This window comes from Mustelus asterias, unplaced genomic scaffold, assembly GCF_964213995.1.
Source record: "Mustelus asterias unplaced genomic scaffold, sMusAst1.hap1.1 HAP1_SCAFFOLD_334, whole genome shotgun sequence".
In the NCBI taxonomy this organism is placed as follows: domain Eukaryota; kingdom Metazoa; phylum Chordata; class Chondrichthyes; order Carcharhiniformes; family Triakidae; genus Mustelus; species Mustelus asterias.
This window is the reverse complement of record NW_027590296.1, coordinates 309,320-333,750: the sequence shown is the minus strand read 5'-3', so window position 1 is coordinate 333,750 and position 24,431 is coordinate 309,320. Positions and strand designations below refer to the sequence as shown.

The window sequence follows — 24,431 nt, the reverse complement described above, 5'->3', positions numbered from 1 at the left end:
TTTCATCATTCAATCCGAGAAGCAGCAACTCAACATGTCCCTGAGGGGGCGGGGCTCTGGGGAATGGGAAGCCGATTGGTCGAAGCCCCTGTCACTCTGAGTGAGGGGGCGGGACTCTGGGGAATGGGGAAGCTGATTGGCCGGAGCCCCTGTCGATCTGCGTGAGAGGGCGGGACCCCGTGGAATGGGGAAGCTAATTGGCTCCAGCTCCTGTCACACTGGGTGAGGGGGCGGGACCCCGGGCAATGAGGAAGCCGATTGGCCGATGCCCCTGTCACTCCGAGTGAGGGGGCGGGACCCCAGGCAATGGGGGAGTTGATTGGCTGCAGCACCTGTCACCCTGAGCAAGGGGGCGGGACCACGGGGAATGGGGAGGTTGATTGGCTGCAGCACCTGTCACCCTGAGTGAGGGGGCGGGACTACGGGGAATGGGGAAACTGATTGGCTTCAGCCCCTGTCAGAGTGACGAAGGGGTGTCCTGGCAGCCGATTGGTCGCCGTACCTGTCACTCAAAGAGAAATTGGGAGAAATGGAGATCCTTCAATGAAAAACCGGAAGTAGATCAGACTGGGGACAGTTTACCCTCCGCGCAAAAATAAACCCAAGAGGGTGGAAAAGAGGTGAAAGATCGAGTGTTGTTACTGTGATCAGGTGGGACTCACAAAGTCACCGTGCTGGGGGCTTCAGAAAGGCACTGGGAGAAAGGATGCGGTAAAAGATGTTCAACCAGTGGGATTAGTTAAAACAGTGAAGAAAATCTAGGAACAGGAGGAGACCATTCAGCCCCTCGAGCCTGTTACACAGGAACAGGAGGAGGCCATTCAGCCCCCCTCGAGCCTGTTACACAGCAACAGGAGGAGGAACTGTGGCCGAACGGGCCACCTAAAATGGCGATTTACAGAGCATGTTGGGATAATTGGACAAGCACTGAAACAGCAGGCTGCAGCCCCCGTCCCAAACACCGCTGACCCGCCCCCGTCCCAAACACTGCCGACCCGCCCCCGTCCCAAACACCGCTGACCCGCCCCTGTCCCAAACACTGCCGACCCGCCCCGTCCCAAACACCGCTGACCCGCCCCCGTCCCAAACCCTGCCGACCCGCCCCCGTCCCAAACACCACCGACCCGCCCCCGTCCCAAACACCACCGACCCACCCCATACCAAATACCAGCGACCCGCCCCCGTCCCAAACACCACCGACCCGCCCCCGTCCCAAACACCACCGACCCGCCCCTGATCCAAACACTGCCGACCTGCCCCCGTCTCAAACACTGCCGACCCGCCCCCGTCCCAAACACCACCGACCCACCCCATACGAAACACCACCGACCCGCCCCCGTCCCAAACACCGCCGACCTGCCCCCGTCCCAAACACCGCCGACCTGCCCCCGTCCCAAACACCGCCGACCTGCCCCCGTCCCAAACACCGCCGACCCGCCCCCGTCCCAAACACCACTGACCCGCCCTCGTCCCAAACACCACCGACCCGCCCCTCATCCAAACACCGCCGACCCGCCCTCGTCCCAAACACCACCGACCCGCCCCCGTCCCAAACACCACCGACCCACCCCATACCAAACACCACCGACCCGCCCCCGTCCCAAACACCACCGACCCGCCCCCGTCCCAAACACCACCGACCCGCCCCTGATCCAAACACCGCCGACCTGCCCCCGTCCCAAACACTGCCGACCCGTCCCTGATCCAAACACCGCCGACCTGCCCCCGTCCCAAACACTGCCGACCCGCCCCCATCCCAAACACTGCCGACCCGCCCCCGTCCCAAACACCACCGACCCGCCCCCGTCCCAAACACCACCGACCCGCCCCCGTCCCAAACACCGCCGACCCGTCCCTGATCCAAACACCGCCGACCCGCCCCCATCCCAAACACCACCGACCCGCGCGGCACAACACGGTAGCACAGCGGTTAGCACTGCTGCTTCACAGCTCCAGGGTCCCGGGTTCGATTCCCGGCTCGGGTCACTGTCTGTGTGGAGTTTGCACATTCTCCTCGTGTCTGCGTGGGTTTCCTCCGGGTGCTCCGGTTTCCTCCCACAGTCCAAAGATGTGCGGGTTAGGTTGATTGGCCAGGTTAAAAAAAATTGCCCCTTAGAGTCCTGGGATGCGTAGGTTAGAGGGATTAGCGGGTAAAATATGTGGGGGTAGGGCCTGGGTGGGATTGTGGTTGGTGCAGACTCGATGGGCCGAATGGCCTCCTTCTGCACTGTAGGGTTTCTATGATTTCTATGAACCACCGACCCGCCCCCGTCCCAAACACCGCCGACCCGCCCCCGTCCCAAACACTTCCGACCTGCCCCTGTCCCAAACACTGCCAACCCACCCCCGTCCCAAACACTGCCGACCCGTCCCTGATCCAAACACCGCTGACCCGCCCCCGTCCCAAACACTGCCGACCCGCCCCCATCCCAAACACTGCCGACCCGCCCCCGTCCCAAACACCACTGACCCGCCCCTGTCCCAAACACCACCGACCCGCCCCTGTCCCAAACACCACCGACCCGCCCCCGTCCCAAACACCACCGACCCGCCCCTGTCCCAAACACCACTGACCCGCCCCTGTCCCAAACACCACTGACCCGCCCCCGTCCCAAACACCACTGACCCGCCCCGTCCCAAACACCGCCGACCCGCCCCTGTCCCAAACACCACTGACCCGCCCCCGTCCCAAACACCGCCGACCCGCCCCTGTCCCAAACATCACTGACCCGCCCCCATCCCAAACACCGCCGACCCCCCCCCGTCCCAAACACCACTGACCCGCCTCCGTCCCAAACAACGCCGACCCGCCCCCATCCCAAACACTGCCGACCCGCCCCCATCCCAAACACTGCCGACCCGCCCCCGTCCCAAACACCACTGACCCGCCCCCGTCCCAAACAACGCCGACCCGCCCCCATCCCAAACACTGCCGACCCGCCCCCATCCCAAACACTGCCGACCCGCCCCTGTCCCAAACACCACTGACCCGCCCCCGTCCCAAACAACGCCGACCCGCCCCCATCCCAAACACCACCGACGTGCCCCCGTCCCAAACACCACAGACCCGCCCTCGTCCCAAACACCGCCGACCCGCTCCTGATCCAAACACCGCTGACCCGCCCCCATCCCAAACACTGCCGACCCGCCCCCATCCCAAACACTGCCGACCTGCCCCCGTCCCAAACACCACCGACCCGCCCTCGTCCCAAACACCGCTGACCCGCCCTTGTCCCAAACACCGCTGACCTGCCCCCGTCCCAAACACCACCGACCCGCCCTCGTCCCAAACACCGCTGACCTGCCCCCGTCCCAAACACCACTGACCTGCCCCCGTCCCAAACACCGCCAACCCGCCCCCATCACAAACACTGCCGACCCGCCCCCGTCCCAAACACTGCCGACCCGCCCCCGTCCCAAACACCACCGACCCACCCCATACCAAACACCACCGACCCGCCCCCGTCCCAAACACCACCGACCCGCCCCTGATCCAAGCACCGCCGACCCGCCCCTGATCCAAACACCACCGACCCGCCCCCGTCCCAAACACCGCCGACCCGCCCCTGTCCCAAACACCACTGACCCGCACCTGTCCCAAACACCACTGACCCGCCCCTGTCCCAAACACCACTGACCCGCCCCCGTCCCAAACACCACTGACCCGCCCCGTCCCAAACACCGCCGACCCGCCCCCGTCCCAAACACCGCCGACCCGCCCCTGATCCAAACACCGCTGACCCGCCCCGTCCCAAACACCGCTGACCCGCCCCCGTCCCAAACACCGCTGACCCGCCCCCGTCCCAAACACCGCCGACCCGCCCCCGTCCCAAACACCACTGACCCGCCCCCGTCCCAAACACCGCTGACCCGCCCCTGTCCCAAACACTGCTGACCCACCCCCGTCCCAAACACCGCTGACCCGCCCCCATCCCAAACCCTGCCGAACCGCCCCCGTCCCAAACACCACCGACCCGCCCCCGTCCCAAACACCACCGACCCGCCCCCGTCCCAAACACCACCGACCCGCCCCCGTCCCAAACACCACCGACCCACCCCCGTCCCAAACACCGCCCCTGATCCAAACACCACCGACCTGCCCCCGTCCCAAACACTGCCGACCCGTCCCTGATCCAAACACCGCCGACCTGCCCCCGTCCCAAACACCACCGACCCGCCCCCGTCCCAAACACCGCCGACCCGCCCCCGTCCCAAACACCACCGACCCAACCCCGTCCCAAACACCGCCGACCCGCCCCTGATCCAAACACCGCCGACCTGCCCCCGTCCCAAACACTGCCGACCCGTCCCTGATCCAAACACCGCCGACCCGCCCCTGATCCAAACACCGCCGACCTGCCCCCGTCCCAAACACCACCGACCCGCCCCCGTCCCAAACACCACCGACCCGCCCCCGTCCCAAACACCACCGACCCGCCCCCGTCCCAAACACCGCCGACCCGCCCCCGTCCCAAACACCGCCGACCCGCCCCGTCCCAAACACCGCCGACCCGCCCCCGTCCCAAACACCACCGACCCGTCCCTGATCCAAACACCGCCGACCCGCCCCCATCCCAAACACCACCGACCCGTCCCTGATCCAAACACCACCGACCCGCCCCCGTCCCAAACACCGCCGACCCGCCCCCGTCCCAAACACCGCCGACCCGCCCCCGTCCCAAACACCACCGACCCGTCCCTGATCCAAACACCGCCGACCCGCCCCCATCCCAAACACCACCGACCCGCGCCCGTCCCAAACACCACCGACCCGCCCCCGTCCCAAACACCGCCGACCCGTCCCTGATCCAAACACCGCCGACCCGCCCCCATCCCAAACACCACCGACCCGCCCCCGTCCCAAACACCACCGACCCGCCCCCGTCCCAAACACCGCCGACCCGTCCCTGATCCAAACACCGCCGACCGGCCCCCGTCCCAAACACCACCGTCCTGCCCCCATCCCAAACACCGCCGACCCGCCCCCGTCCCAAACACCGCCGACCCGTCCCTGATCCAAACACTGCCGACCCGCCCCGTCCCAAACACTGCCGACCCGCCCCCATCCCAAACACTGCCGACCCACCCCCGTCCCAAACACCACTGACCCGCCCCGTCCCAAACACCGCTGACCCGCCCCGTCCCAAACACCGCCGACCCGCCCCTGTCCCAAACACCGCCGACCCGCCCCTGTCCCAAACACCGCTGACCCGCCCCTGTCCCAAACACCGCCGACCCGCCACCGTCCCAAACACCGCCGACCCGCCCCTGTCCCAAACACCGCCGACCCGCCCCGTCCCAAACACCGCCGACCCGCCACCGTCCCAAACACCGCCGACCCACCCCGTCCCAAACACCGCCGACCCGCCCCTGTCCCAAACACCGCCGACCCGCCACCGTCCCAAACACCACTGACCCGCCCCATCCCAAACACCGCCGACCCGCCCCTGTCCCAAACACCACTGACCCGCCACCGTCCCAAACACCACTGACCCGCCCCGTCCCAAACACCGCCGACCCGCCCCTGTCCCAAACACCACTGACCCGCCCCCGTCCCAAACAACGCCGACCCGCCCCCATCCCAAACACCACCGACCTGCCCCCGTCCCAAACACCACCGACCCGCCCTCGTCCCAAACACCACCGACCCGCCCCCGTCCCAAACACCGCCGACCCGCCCCTGATCCAAACACCGCCGACCCGCCCCCATCCCAAACACTGCCGACCCGCCCCCATCCCAAACACTGCCGACCTGCCCCCGTCCCAAACACCACCGACCCGCCCCCGTCCCAAACACCGCTGACCCGCCCTTGTCCCAAACACCGCTGACCTGCCCCCGTCCCAAACACCAACGACCCGCCCTCGTCCCAAACACCGCTGACCCGCCCTTGTCCCAAACACCGCTGACCTGCCCCCGTCCCAAACACCGCCGACCCGCCCCCATCACAAACACTGCCGACCCGCCCTCGTCCCAAACACCGCTGACCCGCCCCATACCAAACACCACCGACCCGCCCCCGTCCCAAACACCGCTGACCCGCCCCCGTCCCAAACACCGCTGACCTGCCCCTGTCCCAAACACCGCCGACCCGCCCCCATCACAAACACTGCCGACCCGCCCTCGTCCCAAACACCGCTGACCCGCCCCATACCAAACACCACCGACCCGCCCCCGTCCCAAACACCGCTGACCCGCCCCCGTCCCAAACACCTCCGACCCACCCCATACCAAACACCACCGACCCGCCCCCGTCCCAAACACCACCGACCAGCCCCTGATCCAAGCACCGCCGACCCGCCCCCGTCCCAAACACCACCGACCCGCCCCTGTCCCAAACACCACTGACCCGCCCCGGTCCCAAACACCACCGACCCGCCCCTGTCCCAAACACCACTGACCCGCCCCCGTCCCAAACACCACTGACCCGCCCCGTCCCAAACACCACCGACCCGCCCCTGTCCCAAACACCACTGACCCGCCCCCGTCCCAAACACCACCGACCCGCCCCTGTCCCAAACACCACTGACCCGCCCCCGTCCCAAACACCACCGACCCGCCCCTGTCCCAAACACCACTGACCCGCCCCCGTCCCAAACACCACCGACCCGCCCCCGTCCCAAACACCACTGACCCGCCCCTGATCCAAACACCGCCGACCCGCCCCGTCCCAAACACCGCTGACCCGCCCCTGTCCCAAACACCGCCGACCCGTCCCTGATCCAAACACCACCGACCCGCCCCTGTCCCAAACACCACTGACCCGCCCCTGATCCAAACACCGCCGACCCGCCCCGTCCCAAACACCGCTGACCCGCCCCCGTCCCAAACACCACTGACCCGCCCCTGATCCAAACACCACCGACCCGCCCCGTCCCAAACACCGCTGACCCGCCCCTGTCCCAAACACCGCTGACCCGCCCCTGTCCCAAACACCGCCGACCCGTCCCTGATCCAAACACCGCCGACCCGTCCCGTCCCAAACACCACCGACGCGCCCCGTCCCAAACACCGCTGACCCGCCCCTGTCCCAAACACCGCCGACCCGTCCCTGATCCAAACACCACCGACCCGCCCCCGTCCCAAACACCACTGACCCGCCCCTGTCCCAAACACCACCGACCCGCCCCGTCCCAAACACCGCTGACCCGCCCCTGTCCCAAACACCACCGACCCGCCCCGTCCCAAACACCACTGACCCGCCCCTGTCCCAAACACCGCCGACCCGCCCCGTCCCAAACACCGCTGACCCGCCCCTGTCCCAAACACCGCCGACCCGTCCCTGATCCAAACACCGCTGACCCGCCCCTGATCCAAACACCGCCGACCCGCCCCGTCCCAAACACCGCCGACCCGTCCCTGATCCAAACACCGCCGACCCATCCCTGATCCAAACACCGCCGACCTGTCCCTGATCCAAACACCACCGACCCGCCCCGTCCCAAACACCACCGACCCGCCCCCATCCCAAACACCACTGACCCGCCCCGTCCCAAACACCGCTGACCCGCCCCGTCCCAAACACCACCGACCCGCCCCGTCCCAAACACCGCTGACCCGCCCCGTCCCAAACACCGCCGACCCGCCCCTGATCCAAACACCGCTGACCCGCCCCGTCCCAAACACTGCCGACCCACCCCCGTCCCAAACACTGCCGACCCGCCCCCGTCCCAAACACCGCTGACCCGCCCCTGTCCCAAACACCGCTGACTCGCCCTCTTCCCAAACACCGCTGACCCGCACCCGTCCCAAACACCGCCGACCCACCCCCGTCCCAAACACCGCTGACCCGCCCTTGTCCCAAACACCGCTGACTCGCCCTCTTCCCAAACACCGCTGACCCGCACCCGTCCCAAACACCGCCGACCCACCCCCGTCCCAAACACCGCTGACTCGCCCTCTTCCCAAACACCACTGACCTGCCCCCATCCCAAACACCGCCGACCCGCCCCTGATCCAAACACCGCTGACTCGCCCCCATCCCAAACACTGCCGACCCGCCCTCGTCCCAAACACCGCTGACCCGCCCTCGTCCCAAACACCGCTGACCCGCCCTTGTCCCAAACACCGCTGACCCGCCCCCGTCCCAAACACCACCGACCCGCCCTCGTCCCAAACACCGCTGACCCGCCCCGTCCCAAACACCGCTGACTCGCCCTCTTCCCAAACACCACTGACCTGCCCCCATCCCAAACACCGCCGACCCGCCCCTGATCCAAACACCGCTGACTCGCCCCCATCCCAAACACTGCCGACCCGCCCTCGTCCCAAACACCGCTGACCCGCCCTCGTCCCAAACACCGCTGACCCGCCCCGTCCCAAACACCGCTGACCTGCCCCCGTCCCAAACACCGCCGACCCGCCCCCATCACAAACACTGCCGACCCGCCCTCGTCCCAAACACCGCTGACCCGCCCCAAACACCACCCCCTGTTTGGGACGGGAGTTGTTGTTCGAGACAGTGACTGGCGGTGGGGGGGACGGGGGTGGGGATCGGGGGGGGGTGGGGGGAGGCCAGCAGAAGTTGTTGGTACATTGGGACGGGGACCGGGGGAGCAGTGTTTGGGATGGAGGTTGCTGTTCGAGACAGTGACTGGCAGTGAGGGTGATGGGGGGATGGTGGGGGGCAGTGGGATGGGGCTGCTGTCGGGGACACGGAGAGTTATCGAGAAGGTTTATTCCAGTTTTTTCATCCCCTTTTCCTCACTTTTCCAAATGTATCCCTCTCTGGGTTGGTGCCAGAGGGATCGAGTTTGACTGGAAATATATTCAGATGAGCTTTGACTCCAACATCAGTCTGGTAAAGAACATCACTCACACTCTGCTCTCTCATTTTCACTCCGAAACCACCTCTGTTGTTTCTGCTCATTCCCCCTCACCTCACTCTGAGATAATTCTGTCTGGTCCCAGTCTCTCCCACAAGGGAAACAGCCTCTCAGCATCTACCCTGTCAAGTGTCAGCTTAGAAACTCCAAAGTGTTTTATGAAGCCGGCTCGGATAAGCGTGAGATGCTTCACTCCAGATATGATTCAAGTGACCCACTAGGGAGCTTTTATCAAACAAAGATTATTTAAGAATATAGTTAACGTGGAGAGTAAGAAAATTAGCAAGAACTTTTATCAATTACAAACGAGAAACAAAACAACCACTATAATGTAGAACTCTTAATATATCTAATGATGTTCCAATTAAAACCAAAACCCATCGACAAAACCCTTTAAACAGGTTTATCACTGCACAGGCTAAAGCTCACGAGATACTGGAATCCAGTTCCCTGGGTTGAATGCTGATTTCAAATGATCTTGAAAACTCAGAGCAGCCTGCAGCCATCAGCTCCCCAAAACCAGATTCTTTACTGCAGCCTAGCAAGAAGCTGTGCTTTCAGCAAACTGGTAAAACTTTCAAAGCAAAACAGAGAGACTTATTTTCCAGCTTGCTTCAAAGACTGCCAATAACCCTGCAGCCAAAGAAAAACTGAAAGCCAAAACATTTCAGTCACCTGACCTCCCACAATTTTTTTTCTCCTTCCAGCAATGACATCACCCAAAGCTGTGACTATGATTTTTAAAACACCTCTTAAAGGTACACTAACGTCACACTGGCCCCCTGAGAATCCGACATGTCTCAGTAAGGTCACCTCTCATTCTTCTAAATACAATCGCATGATTTAACTTAACGAGTGAATTGACAATTGGTGCACCCCGCCCCGAGAACGAGTTTGATCGACACGCTAACCACAAACATTCACTCCCTCCATCACCGATGCACAGTGACAGCCGTGTGTACCATCTACAAGATGCACTGCAGCGACTCGCCAAGGCTCCTTAGGCAGCACCTTCCAAACCCACCACCTCTACCATCTAGAAGGACAAGGGCAGCAGATACCTGGGAACACCCCCACCTGGAGGTTCCCCTCCGAGTCACTCACCATCCCGACTTGGAAATATATTGGCCATTCCTTCACTGTCGCTGGGGTCAAAATCCTGGAACTCCCTCCCTAACAGCGCTGTGGGTGGACCTACACCAAACGGGGACTGACGGATGTCCAATCACAATCCAGGAACTCCCTCTCTAACAGCACTGTGGGTGTACCTACACCACACGGGGACTGAGTGATGTCCAATAACAATCCAGGAACTCCCTCTCTAACAGCACTGTGGGTGTACCTACACCACACAGGGACTGACGGATGTCCAATAACAATCCAGGAACTCCCTCTCTAACAGCACTGTGGGTGTACCTACACCACACGGGGCCTGACGGATGTCCAATAACAATCCAGGAACCCCCTCTCTAACAGCACTGTGGGTGTACCTACACCACATGGGGACTGACGGATGTCCAATAACAATCCAGGAACTCCCTCCCTAACAGCACTGTGGGTGTACCTACACCACACAGGGACTGACGGATGTCCAATAACAATCCAGGAACCCCCTCTCTAACAGCACTGTGGGTATACCTACACCACACGGGGACTGAGTGATGTCCAATAACAATCCAGGAACTCCCTCTCTAACAGCACTGTGGGTGTACCTACACCACACAGGCACTGCAGCGGGTTGAAGATGGCGGCTCACCCACTCCCTTCTCAAGGGGCAATTAGGGATGGGGGGTAAACGCTGGGCCAGCGACACACACATCACGTGACAGAATCGATTGAAAAGCAGCAGCTGCTTTATCTTTCAGAGTGGACCTGCTCCCTGTGTGAATTTGCTGCCTTTCCCCCCCTCCCTCCCCAGGTTCATTACATCACCATGGCTGGACTGGTGTGGATGTTCTCGCGATATGACCTCCCAAGACACTATCGTCTGCCCATCGCCGTTCTCCTGGCTCTCAGTGTCGACAAAGCCTTCCTCATGGAGTAAGTCTGTGTGCAGATTAGCACCATTAACCCTGCCAGTGCGATCCCTGTGCCTGCATGTCCGTCACGTGAGTGAGTGTGTGGGTGGGGGGGGGGGGGGGGGGGGGAGAGAGGTGTGCATGTGGGAGGAGGGTGTGGTGTTTGTGTGATTTGATTTATTATTGTCACATATTGGGATACAGTGAAAAGTATTGTTTCTTGTGCGCCATACAAAGCATACCATTCATAGAGTACAGAGGGAAGAAGGAAAGGAGAGAGTGCAGAATGTAGTGTTACAGAAATAGCTAGGGTGTAGAGAAAGATGAACTTAACGCGAGGTAGATCCATTCAAAAGTCTGACGGCAGCAGGGAAGAAGCTGTTCTTGAGTCGGTTGGTACGTGACCTCAGACTTTTGTATCTTTTTCCTGATGGAAGAAGGTGGAAGAGAGAATGTCCGGGGTGCGTGGGGGTCCTTAATTATGCTGGCTGCTTCGCCGAGGCAGCGGGGAGTGTAGACAGAGTCAATGGATGGGAGGCTGGTTTGCGTGGTGGATTGGGCTACATTCATGACCTTTTGTAGTTCCTTGCGGTCTTGGGCAGAGCAGGAGCCCCAGACCAAGCTGTGATACAACCAGAAAGAATGCTTTCTATGGTGCATCTGTAAAAGTTGGTGAGAGTCGTAGCTGACATGCCAAATTTCCTTAGTCTTCTGAGAAAGTAGAGGCATTGGTGGGCTTTCTAACGATAGTGTCGGCATGGGGGGACTTGAACAGGTTGTTGGTGATCTGGACACCTAAAAACTTGAAACTCTCGACCCTTTCTACTTCATCCCCGTTGATGTTGACAGGGGCATGTTCTCCTTTACACTTCCTGAAGTCGATGACAATCTCCTTCGTTTTGTTGACAATGTGGGAGAGATTATTGTGAGGGGGGAGGGGGTTACCCCACACAAGGACAGGATCAGAGTGGTCCCCTAATCTCTCTGTTGCAGCCACTCAGCAGGGCCACTGTAAGCGGATGTTTCTATTGCTGACTGACCCCATTTTATCTCTGCCTCTCTCTCCACACCCCCCTCCCCCTCTCCTCCACAGGTCCTTTGTCCATGTGTTGTTGTTGGGCAGTTGGACTGCGCTGCTGATCAAAGCTATGGTGACAAGGGCCATTTCTCTCAGCTCCTTGGTCCTGTACATCAACCTGGTACACAGCAACTGAGGTGGAGCGGAGCGCCGGTGAGGGAGGGGCCTGGCGGACTGGGGGGGGAGGGTGTTTCCCCAGGAACGGACGGATAATTGAAGAGACAGTGTCGGTGTGAGTGGACCCTGAGCAGCACTGATGCTATCCTGAGGGGGGGGCACTGTCCCCTTGCTCACCCATCCACTTTCCCCAGTGAGCTGCCAATGTGGCACCCCTCATCACCCCGCCATAGCCCGCCTCTCTGAGACAGGACTGCTTCCCGCTGTGTGGCTGCAGCTGGTGACGGGGGTCCCGATTGGTGGCAGTGCGGGGGATTCTCAGGGGGCCGGTCCCCCCACGAAGGGGTGAGATCCGTTTGCCATGGAAACCATCAGAAACTCCCCCGGCGACTGACAGCGAGAATTCCTGCCGCACGCGAGGTCTGTCCGTACCCTCCACTGAGAATCGATTCCACACCAATAAAACATTTCCAATTACTGAGCAGAGAGTTTGGATTCTGTGCCTTCCACAGAACTGGCAAACAACACAGCCATAGGAGGAGGCCATTCAGCCCACAGAGTGCGTGCTGACACAGGGACCACTGAACCGGACAGGGTGCACTTAACACAGTGAAAAACAAACAGCAAGATATCAACGCATCAACAGAACGGCAAATTAAATCCAACAGCAGTCGCTGTCAGTTCCATTCCTGCACGGCCTTCACTGGATATTGGGAATCTCAGTGGGATGGAGGGGCAGAGGGATCGGGGGGAACAGATCGGAAAAAAAAACACTCAGATAGCATCACAAGGTGAATGGCACCCATATTCCTCAGTTAGACCACACTCGGAGCACTGTGCACTGTTCCAATCTCCGTATCCCTCGGTTAGACCCACACTCGGAGCACTGTGCACTGTTCCAATCTCCGTATCCCTCAGTTAGACCCACACTCGGAGCACTGTGCACTGTTCCAATCTCCGTATCCCTCAGTTAGACCACACTCGGAGCACTGTGCACAGTTCCAATCTCCGTATCCCTCGGTTAGACCCACACTGGGAGCACTGTGCACTGTTCCAATCTCCGTATCCCTCGGTTAGACCCACACTCGGAGCACTGTGCACTGTTCCAATCTCCGTATCCCTCAGTTAGACCACACTCGGAGCACTGTGCACAGTTCCAGTCTCCATATCCCTCGGTTAGACCCACACTCGGAGCACTGCGCACAGTTCCAGTCTCCATATCCCTCGGTTAGACCACACTCGGAGCACTGTGCACAGTTCCGCTCTCCATATCCCTCTGTTAGACCCACACTCGGAGCACTGTGCACAGTTCCGCTCTCCATATCCCTTGGTTAGACCACACTTGGAGCACTGTGCACAGTTCCAGTCTCCATACCCCTCGGTTAGACCCACACTCGGAGCACTGTCCACAGTTCCGGTCTCCATATCCCTCAGTTAGACCACACTCGGTGCACTGTTCCAGTCTCCATATCCCTTGGTTAGACCACACTTGGAGCACTGTGCACAGTTCCAGTCTCCATACCCCTTGGTTAGACCACACTCGGAGCACTGTGCACAGTTCCAGTCTCCATATCCCTCGGTTAGACCACATTCGGAGCACTGTCCACAGTTCCGGTCTCCATATCCCTCAGTTAGACCACACTCGGTGCACTGTTCCAGTCTCCATATCCCTCGGTTAGACCACATTCGGAGCACTGCACAGTTCCGCTCCCCATATCCCTCGGTTAGACCACACTTGGAACACTGCACAGTTCCGCTCCCCATATCCCTCAGTTAGACCACACTCGGAGCACTGTGCACAGTTCCGCTCCCCATATCCCACGGTTAGACCACACTCAGAGCACTGTGCACCGTTCCAGTCTCCATATCCCTCGGTTAGACCACACTCGGAGCACTGTGCACAGTTCCAGTCTCCATATCCCTCAGTTAGACCACATTCAGAGCACTGTGCAAAGTTCCGCTCTCCATATCCCTTGGTTAGACCACACTTGGAGCACTGTGCACAGTTCCAGTCTCCATATCCCTTGGTTAGACCACATTCGGAGCACTGTCCACGGTTCCGGTCTCCATATCCCTCAGTTAGACCACACTCGGTGCACTGTTCCAGTATCCATATCCCTCGGTTAGACCACATTCGGAGCACTGCGCACAGTTCCGCTCCCCATATCCCTCGGTTAGACCACACTTGGAACACTGCACAGTTCCGCTCCCCATATCCCTCAGTTAGACCACACTCGGAGCACTGTGCACAGTTCCGCTCCCCATATCCCTCGGTTAGACCACACTCGGAGCACTGTGCACAGTTCCGCTCCCCATATCCCTCGGTTAGACCACACTTGGAACACTGCACAGTTCCGCTCCCCATATTCCTCAGTTAGACCACACTCGGAGCACTGTGCACAGTTCCGCTCCCCATATCCCTCGGTTAGACCACACTCGGAGCACTGTGCACAGTTCCGCTCCCCATATCCCTCGGTTAGACCACACTCAGAGCACTGTGCACCGTTCCAGTCTCCATATCCCTCGGTTAGACCACACTCGGAGCACTGTGCACAGTTCCAGTCTCCATATCCCTCAGTTAGACCACATATTATAAAGTGGAGATTGGCCCTCCCTCTGAGAACTAATAGAACAAAGAAAAAATACAGCACAAACAGGCCCTTGGGTCCACATGTTGCGCCGGTCATGTCCCTACCTGCCTCGGCTTATATATAGGCTTACCTATCACCCTCAATCCTATTAAGTCCCAGGTACTCATCCAGAAGTCTCTTAAAAGACCCTATCGAGTTTGCCTCCACCACCACTGACGGCAGCCGATTCCACTCACCACCACCCTCTGAGTGAAAAACTTACCCCTGACATCTCCTCTGTACCTACTCCCCAGCACCTTAAACCTGTGTCCTCTCATAGCAGCCATTTCAGCCCTGGGAAAAAGCCTCCGAGAATCCACTCGATCAATACCTCTCAACATCTTGTACACCTCTATCAGGTCACCCCTCATCCTTCGTCTCTCCAAGGAGAAAAGACCGACCTCCCTCAACCTGTCCTCATAAGGCATGCTAACCAATCCAGGCAACATCCTTGTAAATCTTCTCTGCACCCTTTCAATAATTTCCACATCCTTCCTGTAATGAGGCGACCAGAACTGAGCACAGTACTCCAAGTGGGGTCTGACGAGGGTCTTATAAAGCTGCATCATTATCTCCCGACTCCTGAACTCAATCTCTCGATTGATGAAGGCCAGCACACCATACGCCTTCTTAACCACCTCCTTACCTGCGAGGCCGATTTAAGAGTCCTATGGACCCGGACTCCAAAGTCTTTCTGATCCTCTACACTGCTAAGAGTCTTACCCTTGATATTATACTCCTTCATCCCATTTGACCTGCCAAAATGGACCACTACACATTTATCCGGGTTGAAGTCCATCTGCCACTTCTCCGCCCAGTCTTGCATCCTATCTATGTCACGCTGCAGCTTCTGACATCCCTCCAAACTATCCACAACACCACCAACCTTCGTGTCGTCGGCAAACTTACCAACCCATCCCTCCACTTCCTCATCCAGGTCATTTATGAAAATGACAAACATCAAGGGTCCCAGAACAGATCCCTGGGGCACTCCATTGGTGACCGACCTCCATTTAGAAAAAGACCCATCTACAACCACTCTCTGCCTTCTGCAGGCAAGCCAGTTCTGGATCCACAAGGCAACAGCCCCTTGGATCCCATGCCCTCTCACTTTCTCAAGAAGTCTTGCATGGGGGACCTTATCGAACGCCTTGCTGAAGTCCATGGAAACCACATCGACCGCTTCTCCTTCGTCAATGTGTTTAGTCACATTTTCAAAGTACTCCACCAGGCTCGTAAGGCACGATTTGCCTTTGACAAAGCCATGCTGACTACTTTTGAGCATACTAAACTTCTCTAAATGTTCATAAATCCTGTCCCTCAGGATCTTCTCCATCAACTTACCAACCACTGAGGTTAGACTCACCGGTCGGTAATTTCCTGGGCTGTCCCTATTCCCTTTCTTGAAGATAGGAACCACATCCGCAATCCTCCGGAACCTCTCCCGTCTCCATCGACGACGCAAAGATCATCGCCAGAGGCTCTGCAAACTCTTCCCTTGCCTCCCACAGTAACCTGGGGTACATCCCATCCGGTCCCGGCGACTTATCTATCTTGATGCTATTCAAAATTTCCAACACATCCTCTTTCTTAATGTCCACACACTCAATCTTTTCAGTCCGCCTCAATCCTGCAGTACAACCACCCAGGTCTTTTTCCACCGTGAATACCGAGGTTAAATATTCATTAAGCACCTCTGCTATTACTCCCAGTTCTGTACAGACTTTCTCACCTTCACATTTTATAGGTCCTATTCCTTCACGTCTCATCATATTTATATTTATATATAAATATATATTTATATATACATTTATAGAACGCCTTAGGGTTCTCCTTAATCTGACCTGCCAAGGCCTTCTCGTGACCCCTTCTGACTCCTAATTTCTTTCTTAAGTCCCTTCCTACAAGCTAGATCCCTACCATCGCCGAGCTCTCTGAACCTTTTGTACGCTTTCCTTTTCTTTTTGACTAGGTTCAGTGCAGCTTTCGTGCACCACGGTTCCCGTAACATACCAAAACCTCCCTGTCTCATCGGAACGTTGTCATGCAGAACTCCAGACAAACATTCCTTGAAAATTTGCCACCTTACTTCGGTACTTTTCCTCGAGAATGCCTCCTCCCAATTTACGCCTCTAATCTCCTGTCTGATGGCTTCATATTTCCCCTTACTCCAGATAAACACTTTCCTAGCTTGCCTGATCCTATCTCTTTCCAATGCTAGCGTAAAGGAGATAGAGTTATGATCACTATCCCCAAGATGCTCCCCCACTGAGAGATCCGACACCTGTCCAGGCTCATTAGCCAGTACCAGATCGAGTACAGCCTCTCCTCTTGTCGGCTTATCCACATGCTGTGTCAGGAAACCCTCCTGAACACACCTAACAAACTCCTCCCCATCCAAACCCCTTACCCTAGGGATATTCCAATCGATGTTTGGGAAATTAAAGTCTCCCATCACGACAACCCTGTTATTACTACATCTCCCCAGGATCTGTTTCCCCATCTGCTCCTCAACATCCCTGTTACTATTGGGCGACCTGTAGAAAACACCCAGCAAAGTTATCGACCCCTTCCCGCTCCAAACTTCCACCTACAGAGACTCTGTAGACAATCCCTCCACGGCTTCCACCTTCTCTACAGCTGTGACACTATCCCTGATCAGCAGTGCCACTCCCCCCTCTTTTGCCTCCCTCTCTGTCCTTTCTGAAACATCTGAAACCCGGCACCTGAAGTATCCAGTCCTGTCCCTGTCCCCAAGTCTCCGTGGCCACCACATCACACTTCCAAGCATCGATCCACATTCTAAGCTCATCCACTTTATTCACTACACTCCTGGCGTTAAAATAGACACATCTCAAACCTTTGGTCTGAGCTCTCCCCTTCTCCATCACCCGTCTATTCTCCCTCTTACACTGTCTACAATCCTGCTCTATTTGCGGGCTAACCTCGCTCTCAGTCACCTCATCACGATTCCCTCCCCCCAACGTTTCTTGTTTAAGTCTCCCCAGTAGCCTTAGCCAACCTTCCTGCCAAGGTATTGGTCCCCCTGGGATTCAAGTGCCACCCGTCTTTTTTGTACAGGTCACACCTGCCCCTAAAGAGATCCCAATGATCCAGGAACCTGAATCCCTGCCCCCTGCTTCAGTCCCTCAGCCACGCATTCATCCTCCACCTCACTCCATTCCTGCTCTCACTTTCCCGTGGCACAGGCAGCAATCCTGAGATTACTACCTTTGCGTTCCTTCTTCCCAACTGTCTACCTAACTCCCTATATTCTCTTTTCATAACCCCTTCCCTCTTCCTACCTATGTCAGCGGTACTAATATGTACCACGACCTCTGGCTCCTCTCCCTCCCACCTCAGGATATCTGGGACGCGATCAGAGACATCCCGGATCCCGGCACCAGGGAGGCAGACCACCATCCGAGACTCCCGTCTGCCTCCGCAAAAACGCCTGTCCGACCCCCTTACTGTTGAGTCCCCGATTAATACTGCCTTCCTCCTCCTTTCCTTAGCCCTCTGAGTTACAGGGCCGGACTCTGCTCCAGAGACACGGCCACTGCTGCTTCCCCCAGGTGGGCTGTCCCCCCCAGCAGTACTCAGACAGGAGTACTTATTGTGAAGGGGCACATCCACCGGGGTGCTCTCTATCACCCGAGCATTCCCCTTCCTGGACGTTACCCACTTGTCTGCCTGCCGTGGCCATAAGACCATAAGACCATAAGACATAGGAGCGGAAGTAAGGCCATTCGGCCCATCGAGTCCACTCCACCATTCAATCATGGTTGATTTCAACTCCATTTACCCGCTCTCTCCCCATAGCCCTTAATTCCTCGAGAAATCAAGAATTTATCAATTTCTGTCTTGAAGACGCTCAACGTCTCGGCCTCCACAGCCCTCTGTGGCAATGAATTCCACAGACCCACCACTCTCTGGCTGAAGAAATTTCTCCTCATCTCTGTTCTAAAGTGACTCCCTTTTATTCTAAGGCTGTGCCCCCGCGTCCTAGTCTCCCCTGTTAATGGAAACAACTTCCCTACGTCCATCCTATCTAAGCCGTTCATTATCTTGTAAGTTTCTATCAGATCTCCCCTCAACCTCCTAAACTCCAATGAATATAATCCCACGATCCTCAGACGTTCATCGTATGTCAGGCCTACCATTCCTGGGATCATCCGTGTGAATCTCCGCTGGACCCGCTCCAGTGCCAGTATGTCCTTCCTGAGGTGTGGGGCCCAAAATTGCTCACAGTACTCCAAATGGGGCCTAACCAGTGCTTTATAAAGCCTCAGAAGTACATCCCTGCTTTTGTATTCCAAGCCTCTTGAGATAAATGACAACATTACATTTGCTTTCTTAATTACGGACTCAACCTGCAAGTTTACCTTTAGAGAATCCTGGACTAGGACTCCCAAGTCCCTTTGCACTTTAGCATTATGAATTTTGTCACCGTTTAGAAAATAGTCCATGCCCCTATTCTTTTTTCCAAAGTGTACGACCTCGCACTTGCCCACGTTGAATTTCATCAGCCACTTCTTGGACCACTCTCCTAAACTGTCTAAATCTTTCTGCAGCCTCCCCACCTCCTCAATACTACCTGCCCCTCCACCTATCTTTTGCCCTGGTGTGACCACCTGCTGATAGCTCCTGTCTATCACCTCCTCATTTTCCCATACCAGACGAAGATCCTCGAGCTGCACTTCCAGTTCTCTAACATGGTCCCTTAGGAACCGCAGCTCGACACACCCATCACAGATATGGACGTCCGGGAGGCCAGGAGCCTCCAGGACCTCCCACATCCTACATTGGGAACAACAGACTGGCCTCACACTCATAATTTGCCTTCTTATTTCAAGGAACACAGAAAAACGTACTTAAGAATTAAACGTACCCCGCCTCACCCTTTCCGCCTCCGCCCTTACAGCCAAAGCCCTTCAGCTCTCACTCTGCTCCCTTCTCACTCCGCTGCCTGCTCTCAATGCTGCCCGCTGGATACTGCGGTCTGCTTTTAAACCTCCCGCACGCTTAAAAGAAAATTCAAAAACCTTTCCCACAACACCCCGCGCACGGCCTACTTCCGGTCTAGACTTTAAATGTTTAAAAATAAATAAATAAATAAACCAAGCCCGCGAAAACGTGATTTAAAAGTCGATCTTTTACCCCAGCAGTCCTGTAACAAATCACTCCTCGTTGCCTCTCTCAGGATGAACAATACTTAACCACTCAGGAGTACCTCGCCTCTTCATCTGTTAAAGTGAGTGTGAGAAGGGGTACAATCGGCTCTTCAGCAACCTTTTGTGGTCAAATCAGAATAACTCCCTGAGACTCTCTCTGTAAAATCAACAAGTAACACTTTATTTATCTAACTCACAGTGAACAGGGTAACTAAACTATTAACAACCTGAATAAAACACCATTCTAATGGAATGCTGTTTCGATAAATACAATTCACACTCATTGACAAAGAAAATGGAATTTTAAGTCACTCTAAATTTTTCAGAAACAGAGATGGGTGTTCCTCCTATTCATAGATGAATGTACACAGAAACATTGCTCTTTGATCAGGGTGATGAGAGCCTTGTGTGAGTAGCCTGCCTCTGACACTATCCTGTTTGACTCCACTGCCCCTGAGACTTCACAGAGAGACCATTACCTTGGAATTATAATGTGGAGGTGCTGGCATTGGACTGGGGTATAAAAATAAAAAAAATAAACCTGTTGGACTTTAACCTGGCGTTGTGAGACTTCTTACTGTGCCCACCCCGGTCCAACGCCGGCATCTCCACATCCTGTAACGTTGCTCCAGAGGCAGAAGGTGGCAATAGATCACCGTGTTTGAGATGAATCAGAGCAAAACATCAGCTGCTGAATGCTGTTATTAAACCAGAAAATAGAATGGGCAGTTAAAGAAACAAGTGAATTACTTCAAAATAATCGAGAAACATGAAATTATTGTTGTGCTTTTTATTTGTACCTTGATGCAGACTCTGGATCCTTAAATTCTCCACACACAATTCAGAGGGACTGATTTTTAAATTTCCCCCCACAGTTGTGAACCGAATGACATTTGGGGGCAGCACGGTGACACAGTGGTTAGCGCTGCTGCCTCACAGCACCAGGGACCCGGGTTCGATTCCCGGGGGCACGGTGGCACAGTGGTTAGCGCTGCTGCCTCACAGCACCAGGGACCCAGGTTCGATTCCCGGGGGCACGGTGGCACAGTGGTTAGCGCTGCTGCCTCACAGCACCAGGGACCCAGGTTCGATTCCCGGGGGCACGGTGGCACAGTGGTTAGCGCTGCTGCCTCACAGCGCCAGGGACCCGGGTTCGATTCCCGGGGGCACGGTGGCACAGTGGTTAGCGCTGCTGCCTCACAGCACCAGGGACCCGGGTTCCATTCCCGGGGGCACGGTGACACAGTGGTTAGCACTGCTGCCTCACAGCACCAGGGACCCGGGTTCCATTCCCGGGGGCACGGTGACACAGTGGTTAGCACTGCTGCCTCACAGCACCAGGGACCCGGGTTCCATTCCCGGGGGCACAGTGGCACAGTGGTTAGCACTGCTGCCTCACAGCACCAGGGACCCGGGTTCCATTCCCGGGGGCACGGTGGCACAGTGGTTAGCACTGCTGCCTCACAGCGCCAGGGACCCGGGTTCGATTCCCGGGGGCACGGTGACACAGTGGTTAGCGCTGCTGCCTCACAGCGCCAGGGACCCGGGTTCGATTCCCGGGGGCACGGTGACACAGTGGTTAGCGCTGCTGCCTCACAGTGCCAGGGACCCAGGTTCGATTCCCGGGGGCACGGTGACACAGTGGTTAGCGCTGCTGCCTCACAGCACCAGGGACCCGGGTTCGATTCCCGGGGGCACGGTGGCACAGTGGTTAGCGCTGCTGCCTCACAGCACCAGGGACCCGGGTTCGATTCCCGGGGGCACGGTGGCACAGTGGTTAGCGCTGCTGCCTCACAGCGCCAGGGACCCAGGTTCGATTCCTGGTCTCGAGTCACTGTCTGTGCGGAGTCTGCACATTCTCCCCGTGTCTGCGTGGGTTTCCTCCCACAGTCCAAAGATGTGTAGGTTAGGTGGATTGGCCATGCTAAATTGCCCCTCAGTGTCCAAAGATGTGTAGGTTATGAGATGTTAGTGGGGTAAATACATGGAGTGAGGGGATAGGGTGTGGGTGGGATGCTCTGTTGAAGAGTTGATGCAGACTCGATGGGCCAAGTGGCCTCTTCTGCACTGTAGGGATTCTATAATGATGGTTTGCCTGGAAATGACATTAAAATTCACCTTGGTCCTTTAATTTTTACTACTTTGGGGAAGATCCTGAGATGGCCGTGAGGACGAGGGACTCTTTTGGGGGAAGCTTTGTGATGTGCAAACCCAGAGAGCCGGGTGAAGTTTACATCACATTAATGGAGAAATTCTCCTCCTGCATCTTTCACTTATCTCTCAAACTGTCTTCTTTCATTCTGCTGTCAATAGAATTATACAAACTGATTCCTGATATCGGTGACATTTTGCTTTCTGATTTATATTAAATTTAACTCGTCTTCCACAGCTTTCAAATCCATTTCTTATTCTTCCTTCATTGAAGTATTGAGATCAGCCTTTCTTTAAAATGCATCAAATCGAATAATCAAAGGATTGTTATGGTGCAGAAGGAGGCCATTTGGCCCATCGTGTCTGTACCAGCTCTCCAAAAGGAGCATCATGACTTTGTGCTGTTATCCTGCCCTTTTTCTTCTGCCCTTGCAGACTGTTTCTATTTAAATAATTATCCAATGTCCTCTTGAATGTACTCATTGAAGCTGCCTCCAGCAAACTTCCCAGGCAGTGCATTCCAGACCCCAACCACTCGCTGCGTGAAAGAGAGTTTTCCAAAATCACATTTGCTTCTTTTGCAAATCATTTTAAATCTGGGCTCTCTCTTTCTTTTCCAATCAAAATCCAATTCAAAATCTCAACCAGTGAGACATTCCCGATCTAAGCTGACAGACAGACTGGCTGCTTCCTGTCTTGGGCCTGATCTACATGATCCAAGCTGATTGGAGCAGGCAATGCACCTCCTCCAAGGCTTAATCCCATTTGCATCTGAGCCAAAAGGCCGAGATGCTGCTTTAAAAAACTGCTTCCAATGAAGCCTCAGTGTAACCTCACAACTTCAACCAAGTGCAGGACAGCAAAACTACACTTGATCTTAGCCAAAAGCTCGAGAAGCGATCTGGGCCCTCTCTGTGGTCCTTTTCCGAGCGGGAAAGTTTCTCCCTATTTACTCTGTCCAGCTCCCTCATGATTTTGAACATTTCTATCAAATGTTCTCTTCGCCTCTCTCTCCAAGGAGATCGGTGCTTCAGGAATAGGCTTGATTATTATTTGATAACTTTCATTAATGATGTGAATATTAAATAGAATAAGAGAAACCTTTCCATCTGCCACTTTATAAAGTTGCTCAGTATTTGTTATTCATTTGTGGGACATGGGTGTCGCTGTCTGGCCAGCATTTATTGCCCATCCCCATTGCCCTTGAACTGAGAGGCATGCTGGGCCATTTCAGAGACCATGTCAAGTGGACTCTCAGTTGCTCCAACACTCTCCTAATACAGACAAATACAAACCTGTCACAACAAGTGAGTCTCTCACATTGAGCAGAGGGAACACACTCAAACTTGCTGCATGGGACAACAAGAATATCTACAGTTACATTCTGAGCTCCGGCCAATCCGCTTCTCCCGTCTCGGAAACCCACCCCCACCCCCCTCAGTCTAAGTGACAGGCGCTCTGACCAATCAGCTTCTCCAGGGTTCCTCAAACCACACCACCCCCCGCCTCTGTCTGAGTGACAGGCATTCTGACCAATCTGCTTCCCCAGAGTCTCAGAACCCCGCCTCCCTCAGTCTGAGTGACAGGCGCTCCAGCCAATCCGCTCCCACAGGGACCTCCCCTGGAACGCTGTCTCTAATCTCATTATGTGGAGATGCCGGCGTTGGACTGGGGTGGGCCTCACCTGATGAAGGAGCAGCGCTCCGAAAGCTCGTGCTACCCAATAAATCTGTTGGACTTCAACCTGGTGTTGTGAGACTTCTGACTGTGTCTAATTTCATTAGAAAATGACACTTTCAGACCATCCAAATCTCTTTGAGAACAATGTTTCTCTCAATGTTACAATGTAGGAATTGTCAACAACCTTTCCAGCTCCAGATGAGCTTGTTTGCAGCTGGAGAAAGTTTCTCTCAGCTCTTCACTCTTCCTTTTGCCACTTAACTGGAACCAATCTTGTTCTGGAAGTTTCCAGCAATGGGAGCAGTTTCCCATCTCCTCAGTGCAGGTCCCTCAGAGGTTTGAATACCTGCAGCAAATCTTCTCTCAACCTCTTGTCCAAGGAAACAAGGACCAGGACAGGTTGTTGGTGATCTGGACACCTAGAAACGTGAAGCTCTCGACCATTTCTACTTTGTCCCCGTTGATGTAGACAGGGGGATGTCCTCCATGAGGCTTCCTGAAGTCAATGATGATGATGTGTGTAACAAGGCTGTTGAATGGCAGATCACAGCCTCACACTTAAACTAAGGCCATTTAGGACTGAGACTTATCGGGGTCTCTGCGCTTGGAGGGTCTGGAGTGGTTTCACCTCAGGAACACAGTGTGGGTGAGGGACTCTCAGTGAGTGGATTACAAAGTTACTTCAAAACGCATTGGCATGATGAAGATGTCAACGGATATGGGTTTATGATGTACGATTGACAATCAGGAGCAGGGACAT

General features: G+C 56.2%; 2 protein-coding genes across 2 annotated transcripts in view; one reads left to right on the top strand and one right to left on the bottom strand.

Moving 5' to 3' along the window:
• Positions 1-24,431, bottom strand: part of LOC144486419 (E3 ubiquitin-protein ligase TRIM39-like) — a 121,905-nt gene that overhangs the window by 32,655 nt on the left and 64,819 nt on the right. Inside the window, exon 4 of the mRNA XM_078204455.1 lies at positions 19,900-19,997. Coding sequence (XP_078060581.1) covers positions 19,900-19,912 — 13 coding nt within the window. The 5' untranslated portion in view covers positions 19,913-19,997. The remainder of the gene's footprint in view (positions 1-19,899; positions 19,998-24,431) is intronic.
• Positions 8,714-12,517, top strand: LOC144486421 (BOS complex subunit TMEM147-like). The gene is made up of 3 exons (XM_078204457.1): positions 8,714-8,798; positions 10,742-10,863; positions 11,935-12,517. The coding sequence occupies exons 1-3, from the start codon at positions 8,772-8,774 to the stop codon at positions 12,053-12,055; spliced, it is 270 nt and encodes an 89-aa protein (XP_078060583.1). The 5' UTR covers positions 8,714-8,771; the 3' UTR covers positions 12,056-12,517.

What these genes read in the sequence shown, in the direction of transcription:
- LOC144486421 (XM_078204457.1), top strand. Translation starts at nt 8,772, where the DNA reads ATGAGCTTTGACTCCAACATCAGTCTG. An exon ending in TTGACTCCAACATCAGTCTG is followed by an intron (nt 8,799 to 10,741) that starts GTAAAGAACATC and finishes CTCCCTCCCCAG; the next exon opens with GTTCATTACATCACCATGGC. An exon ending in GACAAAGCCTTCCTCATGGA is followed by an intron (nt 10,864 to 11,934) that starts GTAAGTCTGTGT and finishes TCTCCTCCACAG; the next exon opens with GTCCTTTGTCCATGTGTTGT.